The 15,974-nt window shown below is 42.0% G+C and overlaps 1 protein-coding gene across 5 annotated transcripts in view; it reads right to left on the reverse strand.

Moving 5' to 3' along the window:
* VPS26C (VPS26 endosomal protein sorting factor C) overlaps nucleotides 1-15,974 on the reverse strand; it is a 45,622-nt gene that overhangs the window by 15,809 nt on the left and 13,839 nt on the right. For 4 of the 5 annotated variants that reach the window (XM_067035107.1, XM_059064070.2, XM_067035108.1 and 1 more), the window contains exon 2: nucleotides 400-543. The exons of the other annotated variant lie outside the window; for it this stretch is intronic. In XM_067035107.1, coding sequence (XP_066891208.1) covers nucleotides 400-540 — 141 coding nt within the window. In that variant the 5' untranslated portion in view covers nucleotides 541-543. The remainder of the gene's footprint in view (nucleotides 1-399; nucleotides 544-15,974) is intronic. 5 annotated transcript variants of the gene reach the window in all.

Raw genomic sequence — 15,974 nt, forward strand, 5'->3', positions numbered from 1 at the left:
CAGAAAAGCATGGCTCTACCTGCATCTTACCTCAATGCCATATCCAACAGCGGCTGGATTAAAATAACAGTTAAAATAACAGTTTTGTTCCAGGAAGGTAAGTGCCAGAAGGCCCAGGCACTTCTCAGACAGCTCTGATCTCTTTAAGGGCTGAAATCAGCCCCCCCTAAAGTTCCCCTAATCCTATCTAACGGGAATAAAAACAAGCAGACTTTCAATAACAGCATATATTCAAAATCAAAACATCTGAATGTTTTTTCAGTTTGATTAGTAAATAGTAAAAGCATGACTACCACCATTCCTTGCAAAATAGCGACAAACAACAGGCCAGACAGCAAGTGAAAACCACCACGGACATTTGAAAAACGAACTGAAAACGTGCAACGCAAGCATTCTTACCTTAACAGAATTATAGAATGCTTCGAACACACCCACACTCTTGGCACTGAGCTGGAGGTTCACGGTTCCTTCCACTGTCAAGGAGACTCCCTGGTGCTGGACCGAATCCTTCCCAGATACGACCACCACCCCGGAGAGCATTTCCTGGGGGAGCGGAGACAGCCACCCAACACGTTAGCACGGCTCTTTCATCCACCTGGTTTACTAGAAAAGTCAGCCTCCGTAACCATCAGTTTGTTCAAAGATGCAGACACTCATTGAGTGCTTGTCACAGACCAGATGCCTGGATACCAAGATGGGGAAGGGCCAGCCCTGGGGGGTCCCGGGGGATCGGGGCGAGGAATCTCATCCCATCACCGCCTTCCAGACACACCTTCGTTCCCACTGGAGACTCCAAACTAATGTCTGATTTCAAAAGGGCAAGGAGAAGGGCCTGGGGGAAAGGCAGATTCACAGACCTTTACACCGGAGCGTGTATGACGATCTCCTCAGAAGGAATATGACACAATAAGACCCTTTTCTTTCGGTTCTTTCTCAATTATGCTGACTAAGCTGATTACACACTGTCAAATGCATGAGTAATTGAGAACGGCTGCTGTCCGGGTGTCCTCTGCCCAGAGAGCCTCGTGGGCGGCCTGGAGGTCGTGGATATACCACCCGACGGCCACACGGCCCTTCACTGAGCCCCCCAGCCCCTCTGTGTCCTGCTTCCCGCTGGTGGACAGTCAAGCCCAGATTTCCCTGGTTCATGAATCATTTAAGAAAGACTTCACAACAGAGCATCCATTCACTTCTCTGGAGATGATCACTGGGTCACAGAATATGGACATTAACTACATTCCCTCCTGTGACCGTGGGCTTGACGGTCTCAAGTTGCGACTGGGGTCTGCGTGGAACAGGAAGTTGAGAAGATTAACTAGCACCAACCAAAGGAAACACACAAGAAACACAAAACAACGTGTTTCTGAAACGACCTCGAGAAACGGTTTGTGATTGTTCTCAAATGGTAATGTGATGGCAGAACTGTTGACAAAAAGACGAAAAAAAGAAAAACAACAAAAATTTAAAATGGCCCCACAGATCAAAGCATTAAAAAAAATCTGTCCTCCCTGCGTTTAAATCTGTTTACCTTTTATTTTCTCTAGTCATCTGGTGAAAAAACTTTCACCAATGTTCTCACATTATGTGAAATTTTGGGAGCGGGGACTAGTCTATGTCCCTTAAATATGCTAAGTATTTTGGCTATGCTTCCCATTGCCCATCCCAAAGCCCTGAAGTCTAAATAAAACAAACACTCTCAGCTCCCTTTAAAGCAGAATTCAAGGGGTAGAACTCATTTTGCTCTTAACATAAGAAGCTCATAAGATAATTTAAATGAAAACCCTTCTGAATACTAATTTTACTTTTAAATTTAATTAGAATTAATTCTATTAATTTTTGTACAACCTAAATGAAATGTAAAAATCTAATTTTTAAGAATTTAAATCCACTAGTATATTTTAAGAAGTATGCTTTACTAGTATGTCCCAGAATTAAAATCAGAGAAAACAATTTCATGAACTTTATCAATTAAACAACACAATAGTACTTAGCTCTGCTTCTATTTAATCGTAACGTATTCAGTTAATCTCATGGGAACAGGATCTGGGTTGACCACTGAATACCAAATTATAATCACGACATCAATAGAACTGTTTCCTTCCTTAATCTCTATGGCATAAGAAGGAAAAAGCAGTAAAGTACCCTGGAAACTAGCAGAGTAAATATTTTATGATTCTTTTGTCAATCCTTGATTTCAATTAAGAAATACAGTAGAGAGAATAAAAAATTAATATAATATTTGCAGATAAATTAGGCATTCTAACAATACACAGGTCCATTCAATTCCTACCAACATAAGAAAGATAAAGAATTAGTCCAAGTACAGCCCATAGAGCCAAGAATTTTAAAACATATTTCAACTAGAGTTAAGACCCATGGTAAGAAGAGGACTGACACTTCTTTTTGTTTTTTTAAAATTGAGGTGTAATCGACATACAACACTGTGTTTGTTTTAGGTGTACCAGACAATTCTTGGTTAATCCTGGTGAGAGAGGAGAGAATAACTTGTATAACTGAAATTAAGGAGAACCCAAGACCTCACCAAGAACTTCCCGCTCAGACTTCCACCTAGACGGCTCAACAGGGAGAAAAGAAGCCCAGGGCCGTGGACAGCGGGGGTACCTCGCCGGTACCGTTAGGTGATAAGTGGGGGGGTCCCTCACTGAGGGGGCATGATTTCAAAGAGGAGCCCCTCCTGGACGTAAGGATGACAGTGAACCGCGGAAACAATGTACAGTGTGTGCTGATTTTCGGGGGGAGAAGAGCCACGGCTTTTGTCACATCAGCAAGGAGGCCCTTGCCCTGAGAAAGGTTCAACAGAGAAACGCAGGCCCCGCACTCGTGCGCGTGTAGCCGACACGAGGAGACAGATCCCAGCGCCCTGGCCCGCCCGTGGGGCCCTCCGAGGGGACCAGCAGACGCCACGCTCCCACCAGCATGGGCAGAAGCCGGGCCCTGGGGGGGTGCGTCCCTCGCGGCGCCCGCGGCAGGGGGGCCCCAGGCTCTGCCCCGAGGAGCCGAGTCCAGAGGAAGGCCTGGAACCCCGGCGCCAGAGCCAAACCAGAAGCTGGGGCGCCCAAAGGCTCCGGGTCTCCCTGGCTGACCGGCCGCCGGCTTTCTCCGCAGAAGCCACCGCCGAGGCTTCCCGAGGGGGCTGAGAGGCTGCGGCTTGTAACTTTGTATTCCTTAAACGGAGGAGGCCGCTAGCGAACTCCACAAACTCTTCTTCTTTGTTCTCCGGAATCTAATGCCAAACCCATAATTAGGGCTCTGGGCTGCAGGACGGTGGCGTCGAGTCAGCAACGCCCCCGCCCGCCCGGCCTCCTGGAAACCACCCAGAAGAACAAGACACAAAACCACAAACGCGCTGCTCGGTGAAGCAAGGAGACGGCTAAGTGCCGTGAAATAGGGGAAGACGAGCAGGGGCCGCGCAGCCAGAAGCCGAAGTGAGGCCCGCGGCTGCAGAAAGCCGCTTCTGGAAGGTGAGGGGCACCTGGGAGGGAAGCTCCCGACGCCCCACGCGGGAAGCAGGAGCTGTGACCCGCCCCCCAGATGCTTCTCACATACGGGGGGCGGGGGTAAAGGTCAGAGACTCACACGTCAAACCTCAGTCCGCCCGGTCCAGGAATAAATCATCTCCTGCAAGGAGACACTGAGAGAACCAGCCGAGGTGCTTGGACACAAAGCACAGACCACGTGGCTCTTCTACGTAAAGGAATTCCACAGGGTAAAGGCCAGTCATTTCCACGGCCCTACAGATGGGGGGGGGGGGCGCGGCTCCCGCCCCACCTGTGTGACCTCATCTCTAAACCCTCCCCCTCAGCCACTCCTCTCCACCGTCCTGGCCCCTCATCGAGCCTCAGGACGTGTGCATACACTCCTCCCCCCACCTGGAGGCTCTTCCTCCAGAACCCACGTGGCTCGTGACAAAGACGCTCTCCTTGACCCAACTCTACTCGGCCTCTCGAGCTCTGTTTCAACTAGGCCTCGGCTTCTGATTTCCGTGTTCCTCTCTACATTGTCCGCTTGGAGCAAGAATTCTGCTAAGTCAGCTTAACCATCCTCCATATCTATCATCACCCTCAACACCTGACCAGGTACCTCATTCTCCACCTCTCCCGGCCCCCGGAGGGTGTCTGATGAGCCTGGCCTGCCTTCAGCAAGAACCCTGTGAGCCGGCTTATCCCTTTACCCTCCTGATGTTTCTTCTCAGTAATTCTCCATCCAGTGACCCCCGCCACTCTGCTCCCTGGCGGTAATTACCACTTGCCCACGCTGCACTCAGAGTCGAGCCTCCTCTCCCCACTGCAGTGGACCCTACATCTATCGCAACAGTTCCCCCCTGAACGAAGTCTGCTTTACCATCTTCAACAAGGGCCATGGGTAATTTTTTCTCTCACACTCGCTCCCTCCTCTCCGTCAAGTTGGTGCTCAAATGACGCATCTTCATGAGGACTCCTGGCCCACTCTAAACTGCACTACCCCCTTTCCAACACTCACTTATCCCCCCCTCCCCGCCCTAACTTTGCCCTGCAGCGCTTGTCGCCTTCTAAAATACTCCATAAGTGCTTATCTATTTTACTTATCATCTGTACTCCTGGAATGTAAACTCCACAAGGGTAGAGTAACAGCAGGAGCAGGCACTCGATGTTTACCGAATGAGTAAATGACTACCCAGCAGAAAAAAACAGCACCATCAAGCAGATGGAAACTGTGCACATGCATTTCACCATGAATTTTTTCAGGTAATGATGCAATTGCTTCTATGAGGGAGGAACACAAGACAGAGCTATGAGAGTTCAGGGATAAGATGGTGAGGCAAAAGAGATAAAAAATATAAGAAAAGCTCAGAAAAGAAGTGGAAGGAAAAAATAAAACAAAACCATCACAGAAAAGGAGGTAAAACTGAAAGGGGCTCAAAATACATACAGGACAGAAATGAGAAAATTCAAACAAATCGTGTGAAAATTTAAGAATTAAAAAGAATCAGCAGAGAAAAAGATAAATACAAGAGACCATGAGGAACATCCAACATATGCATAATAAGTTCCCAAATAAGAAAACTGAAATAATGGAACACAACATATTTACTGATGTAATTTTTAAATACTGAAAAAGCAAATGGATTAGGAACGGTTAAGAAAAAGACTCTAGTAAAACTATTCTACTTAAAAAAAGAAAGAATCCTTTAGAAGTCAGGCAAAAGAAAAGTCACTTACAAGAGAAAAGCAGACTTCTTCACAGCAAAATACAATTCAAAATGAAAGTACAGCAATATTCATTACAATGCTCAAGGAAACAAAGTGTGATGATACTAGGGTTTTATACTTACCTAAACAGTTGCTCACATATAAAAGAAGTTTTAAATGTGCAAAAACAAACAAACAAAACCCCAAGGAGCACTGGATAAAAAGCCTTCTTGAGGAACTGATTAGATAGTGAACTATAACTCTTCAAGAGAAACCCTGCATCAAAAGAGCCAATTGTGAGGACTGGATCCATTCAACTGAAAGAATAAGACTAAGAGGTATGTGATGATTATGGTGAGAGAGCAGAGTGTAAAATACAAGTCCTGACCGTGCAGAAACTACTTAAGTAACACCAGTTGGGCAACTAAGGGGCTAGAAAGCAGGAGGCAGTACAATGTATGCGGCTTCCTTGTCCTTGACAGCTGGGGTTTAAAAACGTATCATTGAAACCATGCTCTCCAATACGGTAGCCACTAGCCATATGTGGCTATTTAAACTTAAATTTATATTAATTAATATTAAGGAAAATTTAAAGTTCAGGTCCTCAGCTGCCCTAGCTACATTTCAACTGCTTGCAAGCCGCATTATGGCTAGTGGCTTTCACAACGGACAGGGCCGGTAAATAGCACATTCACATCATCACAGAGAGTTCTACTGCACAGTGCTGATTTAAAGTTAATAAATCAAATAATGTTGTACAAATAAAGTTAACAAGTTAAACACCAATAAAGGTAATATTTGTAAATAACTAAGATCAGTTGGTAGAAGACAAGGGAGAAGGAAAGAAGAGGAACTATACTAATTTCATCATTGTTCATAGTAGAGAATTAATAAATAACATCTAAAACAGAGAAGATTTAGGGTACAATAAAAAGCTGTAAGGAGAAGAATTATAATAAAACTGCAAATTATTAGAAGATCATACAAACAACATAAAGCAAGTAAGACTGTAGAGAGGCAGATGTTCTAAAAGCTACTTAAAAAACAATACCCCAAGGACTTCCCTGATGGCACAGTGGTTAAGACTCTGCGCTCCCAATGCAGAGGGCCCGGGTTCGATCCCTGGTCAGGGAACTAGATCCCACACGCATGCTGCAACTAAGAGTTCACATGCCACAACTAAGGAGCTGGTGAGCTGCAACTACGGAGCCTGCCTGCCGCAATTAAGACCCAGTGCAGCCAAATAAATAAATAAAATATATTTTTAAATGTTAAAAAGAAAACCAATCCCTCAAATGATAACATAGCACCAGTGGCAGAATTAATGCCAAACATGTCATATTAATAAACAGGCTAAATTAATACCTATTAAAAAACTGACATTCAGATTTTATCTCAAAGCAAAACCCAATTTTATGTTGTACGACAAAGAAGCACCTGAAAATGGCAGGGGTGAGGGTGGATTTGGAAAGGTTAAGGAAGAAAGGATAAGCAAAGGTACATGAAGCAAATGGAAGAAATAAATTGTGGGCTGTAATCTTAATATCAGACAAGGCTGATCTCTGAGAAAGAAGGATTAAACCAGACAAAGAAGGGCACTGTATGATTTTAAAGGGTACAGCCCACAGGAAAGACATGTGGCATCACTATCTGTGGATCAAATAGCACAGCATCAACACTCAGAGCAAAAACCACAGGGGATACAAGGAGAAAATTGAGTAAAACACATTCATTATGGGAAATGTTCATTTATCCCCCTTAGCCAGGACGGAAAAGAGGACAAAAAGAAAAGATATAAGCACCTTAGTTACACATCAATAAAGTATAACCAACTGAACTCAATATACAACATGCTGACCTCCACACCCTGAATGGTGTAAGTCCAACAGGTCTTTCCTTAAGGAAACAAATAGCAAAGCAAATTATTAATCTAATCGAGAAGTAAAAAATATCAAAGATAATAGCAGTAATTAAAATAAGAATAAAAGAACACATTGTTCAATTGCATATAAGTGAATTTGAAAAGTTGGTAAAGTGAATTACTTTTCTAGGAAAATATAATTTACCCAAACTAACTCCAAAAGAGACAGGAAAGCTAAGCAAATAAATCACCATAGAAAAATCAGAGAAAGTTATACATAAGCCCCCCACAAAGCACCCGGCCCAGAGACTTTCACAGATCATTTCCAAATGTGTAAAGTACAGAAAATTTCAATGTTAAACTACTCCCAAACGCAGGAAAGTAAATAATTTCTTTTAAAAAATAAAGCAAATATATCAGTGACACCACGGTAAGACAATATCTATACACACAACACACCCATTGAGAAAGAAAACTAGATTTTTCTCACTTATAAATACCAGTGCAAAAGCCCTATATAAGATATTAGCAATACAATCCAGTAGCAACTTAAAGGAATATTACACCATAAGTATGTGGGATTTAGTCCAGGAATGTATGGATAGCTCAACTGTTGAGGAAAACTATTAATACAACTCACTATTAATAGCTCTCTAGAGAAGAATCGTAGAGTCATTTCTATAGATGCTAAAAAGTCACTTGCTAAAATTAATATCCATTCCTGATAAAATTCTTATCAGTAAAATAAGAATAGAAGGATATTTCCTTACCCAGAAGCCAGCATCAAACTTAATGGGAAATGAAATACATTGCATTGAAGTCAGGAAAAAAACAAGGATGACCACTATCATCACTATTAACGTACTATAGGTACAAGTTAGTGTGATGAAACTAGAGAAAGAAGTATGAACTGAAATGGAGGCAAAATTACCATTACTTGTAGATGATATGATTGCATGCCTGAAAGAACTCAAGAGAATTTACTGAAAACTATCAACATGAAGAGAATTTCAGGAAGGAAGATAGCTGGGTACAAAATTAATATACAGAAATCAATAAGGCAACATGTAAACAACAACAATCGATGAGAAGATACATTGGAAGAAAATACTGTCTTTTTAAAATGAACAAAAAGTTAAAACGTTATAAATCAATTTAACAGGAAATGTCTAAAACCCTTAGAAGATGAAAACTTAAAACATAGTTGAAGGGCACAAAAGAAACAAATGGAAAGCCACACCATGTTTTTACACTCTTTATGTGTCTACTTTCAGTCTATAAAGGTAACATAACCCAAAGAAAACAACATCAGAATTGTTTTTTCTTTTTTAGAGGTGGGCTGGGGTGAGACAGACTAGACAAGCTGATTTAAAAACTCATCTGGAATAATAAATAAATTTTGAAATGAGAAGAAATGAGGGGGACTAGCCCTACGAGATATTATAACACCTCCATGACTTACAAAGTGAGGTACAGGGCATGTACAGGCTGAAAGATCAATGGAACAAGAGGGAAACTCCAGAAATAAACCCAGACATATGGGAATTTAGTAGATGATACAGGGAGCATTTTAAATCCAGAGGGAAAAGTTGGAAGATTCACTAAATACTATACTGGAAAACCAGCCAGAGATCTGGGGGGGAAAACTGTCCAGAAAGCTGGCAAAAAAAACTAAGTCGGATCCATACTGCAAACCTCTGCAGGTAACAAGTTCTAAATACATCAAAGACTTAAATGTAAAAATTGAATAACCAAAATTTTAGAACCACAGAGAATGATTTTTATCATATCAAAGTGGGGAAGGCCTTTCTAAGAATGACTCAAAACTCTGAATAACATAAATGACTACAAATACAACCAAAAATAGTTGGTTACATAAAAGTGATTACAAGCAACATCACTTATATAAATGATAAACTACAGAAATAATGCAACTTAATCTAACAGGTAAAAGGCTAATTTCTCTAATATTTTAAGAACTCCTAAAAAATAAACAGAACAAAAACCACCTAACAACCTAATAGAAAAACTGAATGATATGAAAACAGGTCACAGAAAAGGAAAAGCAAATTGCTCGTAAGCCCATGAAAAAATGCTCAATATCAATGATAACATGAGAAATGATAAATAAAACTATCCTCAGTACCATCTCCCACCTATCAGATTAGCAAAGATCAAAATATATGATCATATTATAGTAGGGCGGAGGCAACAGGCGCTCTCATACATTGCTGAGGGTAGTGAGAATACCACAATCTTATACGGGCCACAAACCGAAAACATTTTACAAACTCCTGGGCCCAGCAATACCACTTTCAGGAATTTTCCTCAGAGACATTTGCACGTTGAAATGATTATGAACAGTAGTTACTCGTTGCAACATTGTTTATAATAACAAAAGAATGTCAACAACCTAAATTCCAACAATAAGAAAATGGTGGTTTTTCCCATTAATATCTTGGAGATATTCATATTAGTACATGTATGTTCTCTTTTCTCTAAAGGCTGCATGTTGCACCATTGTGAAAAATGGGGAGAAAAAGAACATTTATATATATTTACTAGTATGTGCATAAAATATCTTTGGCAGGAATGACAAGAAATCGAGAGCTTTTAGTTGCCCCATAGGAGAGGCCCTTGATGGACAAAGGAGGGCAGACGCATCCGTTCTGGAAACTCATGAATTTTAAACCATCTGCACTGATGTTAACTGGTAACATAATAAATCAATTTTAAAATAAGATCAATCCCAGACTGGGTGACCTCTAAGTGTAAAAATGTACAAAGTTCTAAGCCCCTGAAATGCTGATGACCCAAGGGCACAGTGGTCTTCCTCGGGAAAAGATCTAAAGACTGTACGCTAGAAAGTCACATTCTCTGGACTACCTCTTACTTTGGACTTGAACAAAACTGCTAGGAAGTAAAAGTCTCTGAGTTAATGCCTCAGCCACTCTCTCTCGGATATTTTCCTTTCTGATGGTCCCAGCAGCACGAGGAGCCTCGACAGCCATCGTTGTCGCCAAGAGTCCTCTGAGTCTCTGAACAAGTCCTTCCTTCCTAACGTTTCAGCGATACTCTTAGGACCACCTGGGATTCTTATACCACGCTGGTCTAGAGATCCTGTACCCCGAGAGTGAGTTGGCCTTTCATTTACAGACAGTGAATCAAATGCGTTACGCAGTTCACTAACATAAAAAAAAAAAAAAATCACAAGGTAAATCACTGAGCTAGGTGGGAAAACACGAGTGGACTTTTGCTTGTTGAAAGACTCTAGTCCTTCTTAGTGGCACTGAGAGACCCATTTTGGTTGCAAAAGGGAAATCAGACCCATTGAAGAGATTTCAACTTCTTAGGTGTCCCCATCTCCATTTTTCTGGAAAACAACTGTTTTCCATCTTGTTTTAAAACAGAATAAACAATCACGAGGTATTTCTCCACATATTAAGTAATGGGCCAATACTGTGTGGTGTTTACTAAGGTTCTAGAAAGGAGAATTTTGAAGAGATGCATCGTCTCCAATCTATCATTAAAACCAAGACAATGTCGTTGAGCAATCCCATTCCTAGATTTCACTCAAATGAAATAGAAGGTTATGTTCACACAAAAATCTGTACGCCGACATTTCTTGTAACTGCACTCATCGTCACCCAAGTGTCCTTCAACGTGTGAATGGAGGAACGGTGGTACATCCGCGAAAGAGAAGACAACTCAGCAATGAAAAGGAACAAACTACTGACACACACAGCAACTTGAATGAGTCTCAAAAGCGTTATGCTAAGTGGTAAGGCCAGATTCAACAGGCTGCGTGCAGTACAAACGTACTTCTGTCACATATGTGACCTTCAGCAAAAGGCCAACTATAGGGATTAAAACCAGATCAGGGCTTGCCTGAGGCGGGGGCGGGTGTGGGGGAAGAGGCTGAGTACAGAGGACACGAGGGAATTGGGGGGAGTGCCAGAACTCTTCCATATCTTGATTGTGATGGCAGCTAAGGTCTCAGAAAAACTTGCAGTGAAAAGAGCAATCTATTGTATGTGATATACCTCAATTAAGAAACTCACAAAGATAATCAAGTATAGAAAGAAACACAGTTATCCTAACTTGTTGACGACAGGGTCATATTCTTAAAGTGATTAATATTTAAGTAAAAATCAAGCAGTTCATTAGCAACAAAACTGTAACAAAATACTGATACTAATTTGTGTGGCTTATATACACGTACTGCCAAAACAGTAGAAATAATATAATCACTCAGTCAACATATATTTTTGGCATGCATCAGATACTGCTCCAGGCACCAGGGACAGGGCAGTGAACAAAAGAGGTAAAGCCCTTGTTCTCAGTGGGCTTACATTTCAGTACTGCATTCAGAATGCATACTGCATTCATATTAGTAAATACCATATTAACTAAGATGGTAAAACAAAGCAGGTTTCTTCTAGGTCAGTAGAGTACAAGTATAGGCCTAAATACTGAGTAAAATGGGCTGACAAAAATCACAGCTATTGTCTGATGGAGCCATCTCTGAAATTTCTAGTTCTGAAATTTTTTTTTTTTTTTTTTTTTTTTTGCGGTATGCGGGCCTCTCACTGTTGTGGCCTCTCCCGTTGCGGAGCACAGGCTCCGGACGCGCAGGCCTAGCGGCCATGGCTCACGGGCTTAGTTGCTCCGCGGCATGTGGGATCTTCCCGGACCAGGGCACGAACCCGTGTCTCCTGCATCGGCAGGCGGATTCTCAACCACTGCGCCACCAGGGAAGCCCTAGTTCTGAAATTTTCTTGAGAGTCTGGAAAAGAAACCTGAGCCCCTGAATAAAAGTTTAGATGAAAGGGACAAAATGAGATTGCCAATACTAGTCAGAAAAGTAAAAATTAATAAGAGTAAGTAAATATGAGGTCTTTAGCGCAGGAATATTAAAATCGAATCTTGGTGTGCTGCGTGGTTTCAGGGGTTAGATACTACATATTAGCAAAATTATGAGTTAATACAGATGACCAGATTTCAGAATTCAATAACATTAAAACTCACAGAAACTTTATAGTGTTGATACTCGTTTGGCACTATTGGCCTAAGTGAATGCAAAGACTCCAGACTATAAACCCCAGAGTTTAGGAGAGCTCTGACCGCAGAGGCGTCTGGGAGATGGCCTGATTACAGGCCAAAGTAATGACCGTGGAATACAGGCAGATGGCCAAAGAAAATGCTCTGAGTAGCCAGCCCAACACTTACATAACGAACCACCACCACCAAACTGAATACCAGTCAGAGGGAACTCAAGTATGAGTGAGACCGACAATGCATCATCCAAATCCAAGGCACAGGCGAACTCCAAGAGCGAGAGGTGAGCCCTGCAGCAATAGGCCACGCCAAGGGCTGTTGAAAGCAGGAGCTCACAGAAGAGCTCAGGGCAGTCACGTGCTGCCCAGCACAGGTGCAGCCTCCCTGCTTCAGACTGGCCTGGCAGCTCCCAGGGCCACCACCCGGGGCCACCGTTCCATCCCACAGCAGAGGCTGGGAATGTGGAGCGTTAGTCCTGGGAGATGCGTATGGAGCAGTGAAGGGGGAGCAGGGAATATTACTTCTCGTCTGATACTCCCTCCTATTACTTGAATGTTCTCAGCAAGTTAAAAGAAAACTTTTTTTAATGTACAAAAGAAATATAAGCTCTTCTGAAATATCCAAAACAAATGGACACTATTATATATTTTTTTAATTTTAAAAAAGTTTTTTCCCTGCTTATTATTGAAGAGGGGAATTTCTGCCCATCTACCCCTTACTTTTCCACTGATGGGACTTGTGCTCCTTTCCCAAAGATTATGATTTGCATTTTAGAGTAATGGTCTTAAACGATCTCTTCTGATGAAACAAAGGAAGGGCCAGTGTTTGGCTGACGTCATGCCTAGTGTGTGACAGTAAAACTGTAAGCCTCAGTAAGAATATCATCATGGTGGGACAGGGTAGTGAGGATTAATGGAACCCAGTCGTCATTAGAAAGCATGAGTGCCAATGTCATACAACACAAGAACCTGCCAACAGCTGGGAGGACAGCTGGTGTAACCCTTCCAGTTCCTCGGGGCAAGCTCTTTCTGGGCATCAGAAATCCAAGGTCATAATAGATTAATTAGGTACAGGTTCCCATCAAGAGTTAAAGGCTACCTACAGTCTCATACTACCCTTCCCAGGATGAGTTTAAACACCAGGGAGAACAGTGAAGGACAGACTCCATCAGCTTCTGTTGGGTCTACTGGCCCAAGAACCCCAGGTGAGCAGGTTTCAAGGAGGAAACTGGCAGAAGCCTAACCAAGGGTGGTCAGTCCATGGGTAACCTTGGTACTCATGGATGGTGGGTCTATGATCTGTATGGAGTTAGAAGGCTACCTTTTTTTGACTTAAATCCTCCAACAGATAAAAGCAAAATGTTTTAAGCCTGGTTGTACGCACTGTTATATCAGAAAGTTAACAGAGCCCGTAAGTTTTGGTATAAAACAAAATAAAATGGGATGATATGAAAACACTTCAACCTTGTTGGCTCTGGCTAGTCATTACATCCTACAACTAGTAGTTAGTTTCAATTAGTTTCAGACGTGTGTAGATGCCTCAGCAGCCACTTTGGGATTTGAGGAAGAGTCAGGGAGGGCAGGGTGTGGGGATCACTTCAAATGAAAAAGTTCTCCTTTTATCTGCTTATAAAATGAACTATTTTAATGGGTATTATATTTATTAAAATTAATATATCAGAATGCTAACTGATAAGACTTCATTTAATAAAAGACTCTCATTGCTTAGAATTGCAGCAGGGAGGAGTGGAATCGTTATTCTAAACAACGTTGTTCATTTTCTTGAGCTGTTTATGAGGAAACATTCACTGTAGTTTGTGAGATGAAGGGTAAGATATAGTTTCCATCACCTTTAGAAAGGCTCCATTTCTCTGAGCCTGAATCTTCTGCCTACAAGTGAGAGTAGACTGTCTCTTCAAAACAGACAATAAAAGACAAAGGAAATCCTTGTAAAAAATTTTTACTGAAATATAGTTAATTTACAATATCATGTTAGTTTCAGGTGTACAGCAAAGTGATTGTTACACATATATATATTCTTTTTTTACATTCTCTTCCATTATAGGTTATTACAAAATACTGAGTATGGTTCCCTGTGCTACACAATAGGTCCTTGTTGGTTATCTATTTTACATATAGTATATATTTTAATCCCAAACTCCTAATTTATCCCTCCACCCCTTCCCTTTGGTAACCATAAGTTTGTTTCCTATGTCTATGAGTCTATTTCTGTTTTGTAAATAAGTTCATTTGTATCATGTTTAGATTCCACATATAAGCAACATCATATGATATTTGTCTTTGTCTGGCTTACTTCACTTAGTATGATAATCTCTAGGTCCATCCATGTTGCTGCAAATGGCATTACTTCATTCTTTTTTATGGCTGAGTAATATTCCATTGTGTGTGTATCTCACATCTTCTTTATCCATTCACCTGTTGATGGACACTTAGGTTGCTTCCATGTCCTGGCAATTGTAAATAAGGCTACAATGAACATGGTGTGCATGTGTCTTTCTGAATTATGTTTTTCTTTGGATATATACCCAGGATTGGGTTTGCAGGATCATACGGTAGCTCTGTTTTCAGCTTTTTCAGGAACCTCTACACTATTCTCTGTAGTGGCTATACCAGTTTACATTCCCACCAACAGTGTAGGAAGGCTCCTTTTTCTCCACACTCCCTCCAGCATTTGTAGACTTTTTTTTTTTTTTTTTTGTGGCACATCGGCCTCTCATCGCTGTGGCCTCTCCCGTTGCAGAGAACAGGCTCCGGACGTGCAGGCCCAGTGGCCATGGCTCACGGGCCCAGCCGCTCCACGGCTTGTGGGATCCTCCCGGACTGGGGCACGAACCCGTGTCTCCTGCATCAGCAGGCAGACTCTCAACCACTGCGCCACCAGTGAAGCCCTTGTAGACTTTTTGATGATGGCCATTCTGACTGGTGTGAGGTGGTACCTCACTGTAGTTTTGATGTGCATTTCTCTAGTAACTAGCGATGTTGAGCATCTTTTCGTGTGCCTGTTGGCCACCTGGTCTTCTTTGGAGAAATGTCTTTTTAGATCTCCTGCCCATTTTTTGACTGGGTTGTTTGTTTTTCTGATATTGAGCTGTATGAGCTGCTTGTATAATTTGGAGATTAATCCCTTGTCAGCTGCATCATTTGCAAATATTTTCTCCCATCCTGTAGGTTGTCTTTTTGTTTATGGTTTCTTTTGCTATGCAAAAGCTTTTAAGTTTAATTAGGTCCCATTTATTTGTTTTTGTTTTTATTTCCATTACTCTAGGAGATGGATCCAAAAAGATACTGTTGCGATTTATGTCAGAGAGTGTTCTGCCTATGTTTTCCTCTAGGAGTTTTATACTAGCTGGTTTTACATTTAGGTCTTTATCCACTTTGAGTTTATTTCTGTATATGGTGTTAGAGAATGTTCTAATTGCATTCTCTCATGTGTAGCTTTCCAGTTTTCCCAACACCCCTTAATGAAGAGACCATGCTTTATTGTATGTTCTTGCCTTCTTTGTCGTAGATTATTTTTTAAAATAAATTTATTTATTTAATTTATTTTTGGCTGTGTTGGGTCTTCTTTGCTGCACACAGGCTTTCTCTAGTTGCGGTGAGCGGGGGTTACTCTTCATTGCAGTGTGCAGGCTTCTCATTGCAGTGGTTTCTCTTGTTGCGGAGCATGTGCTCTAGGCACGTGGGCTCAGTATTTGTGGCTCATGGGCTCCAAAGCACAGGCTCAGTAGTTGTGGTGCATGGGCTGGGTTGCTCTGTGGCATGTGGGATCTTCCTGGACCAGGGCTCAAACCCGCGTCCCCTGCATTGGCAGGTGGATTCTTAACCACTGTGCCACCAGGGAAGCCC

This window comes from Kogia breviceps, chromosome 5 (genome assembly GCF_026419965.1).
Source record: "Kogia breviceps isolate mKogBre1 chromosome 5, mKogBre1 haplotype 1, whole genome shotgun sequence".
Lineage (NCBI taxonomy): Eukaryota > Metazoa > Chordata > Mammalia > Artiodactyla > Physeteridae > Kogia > Kogia breviceps.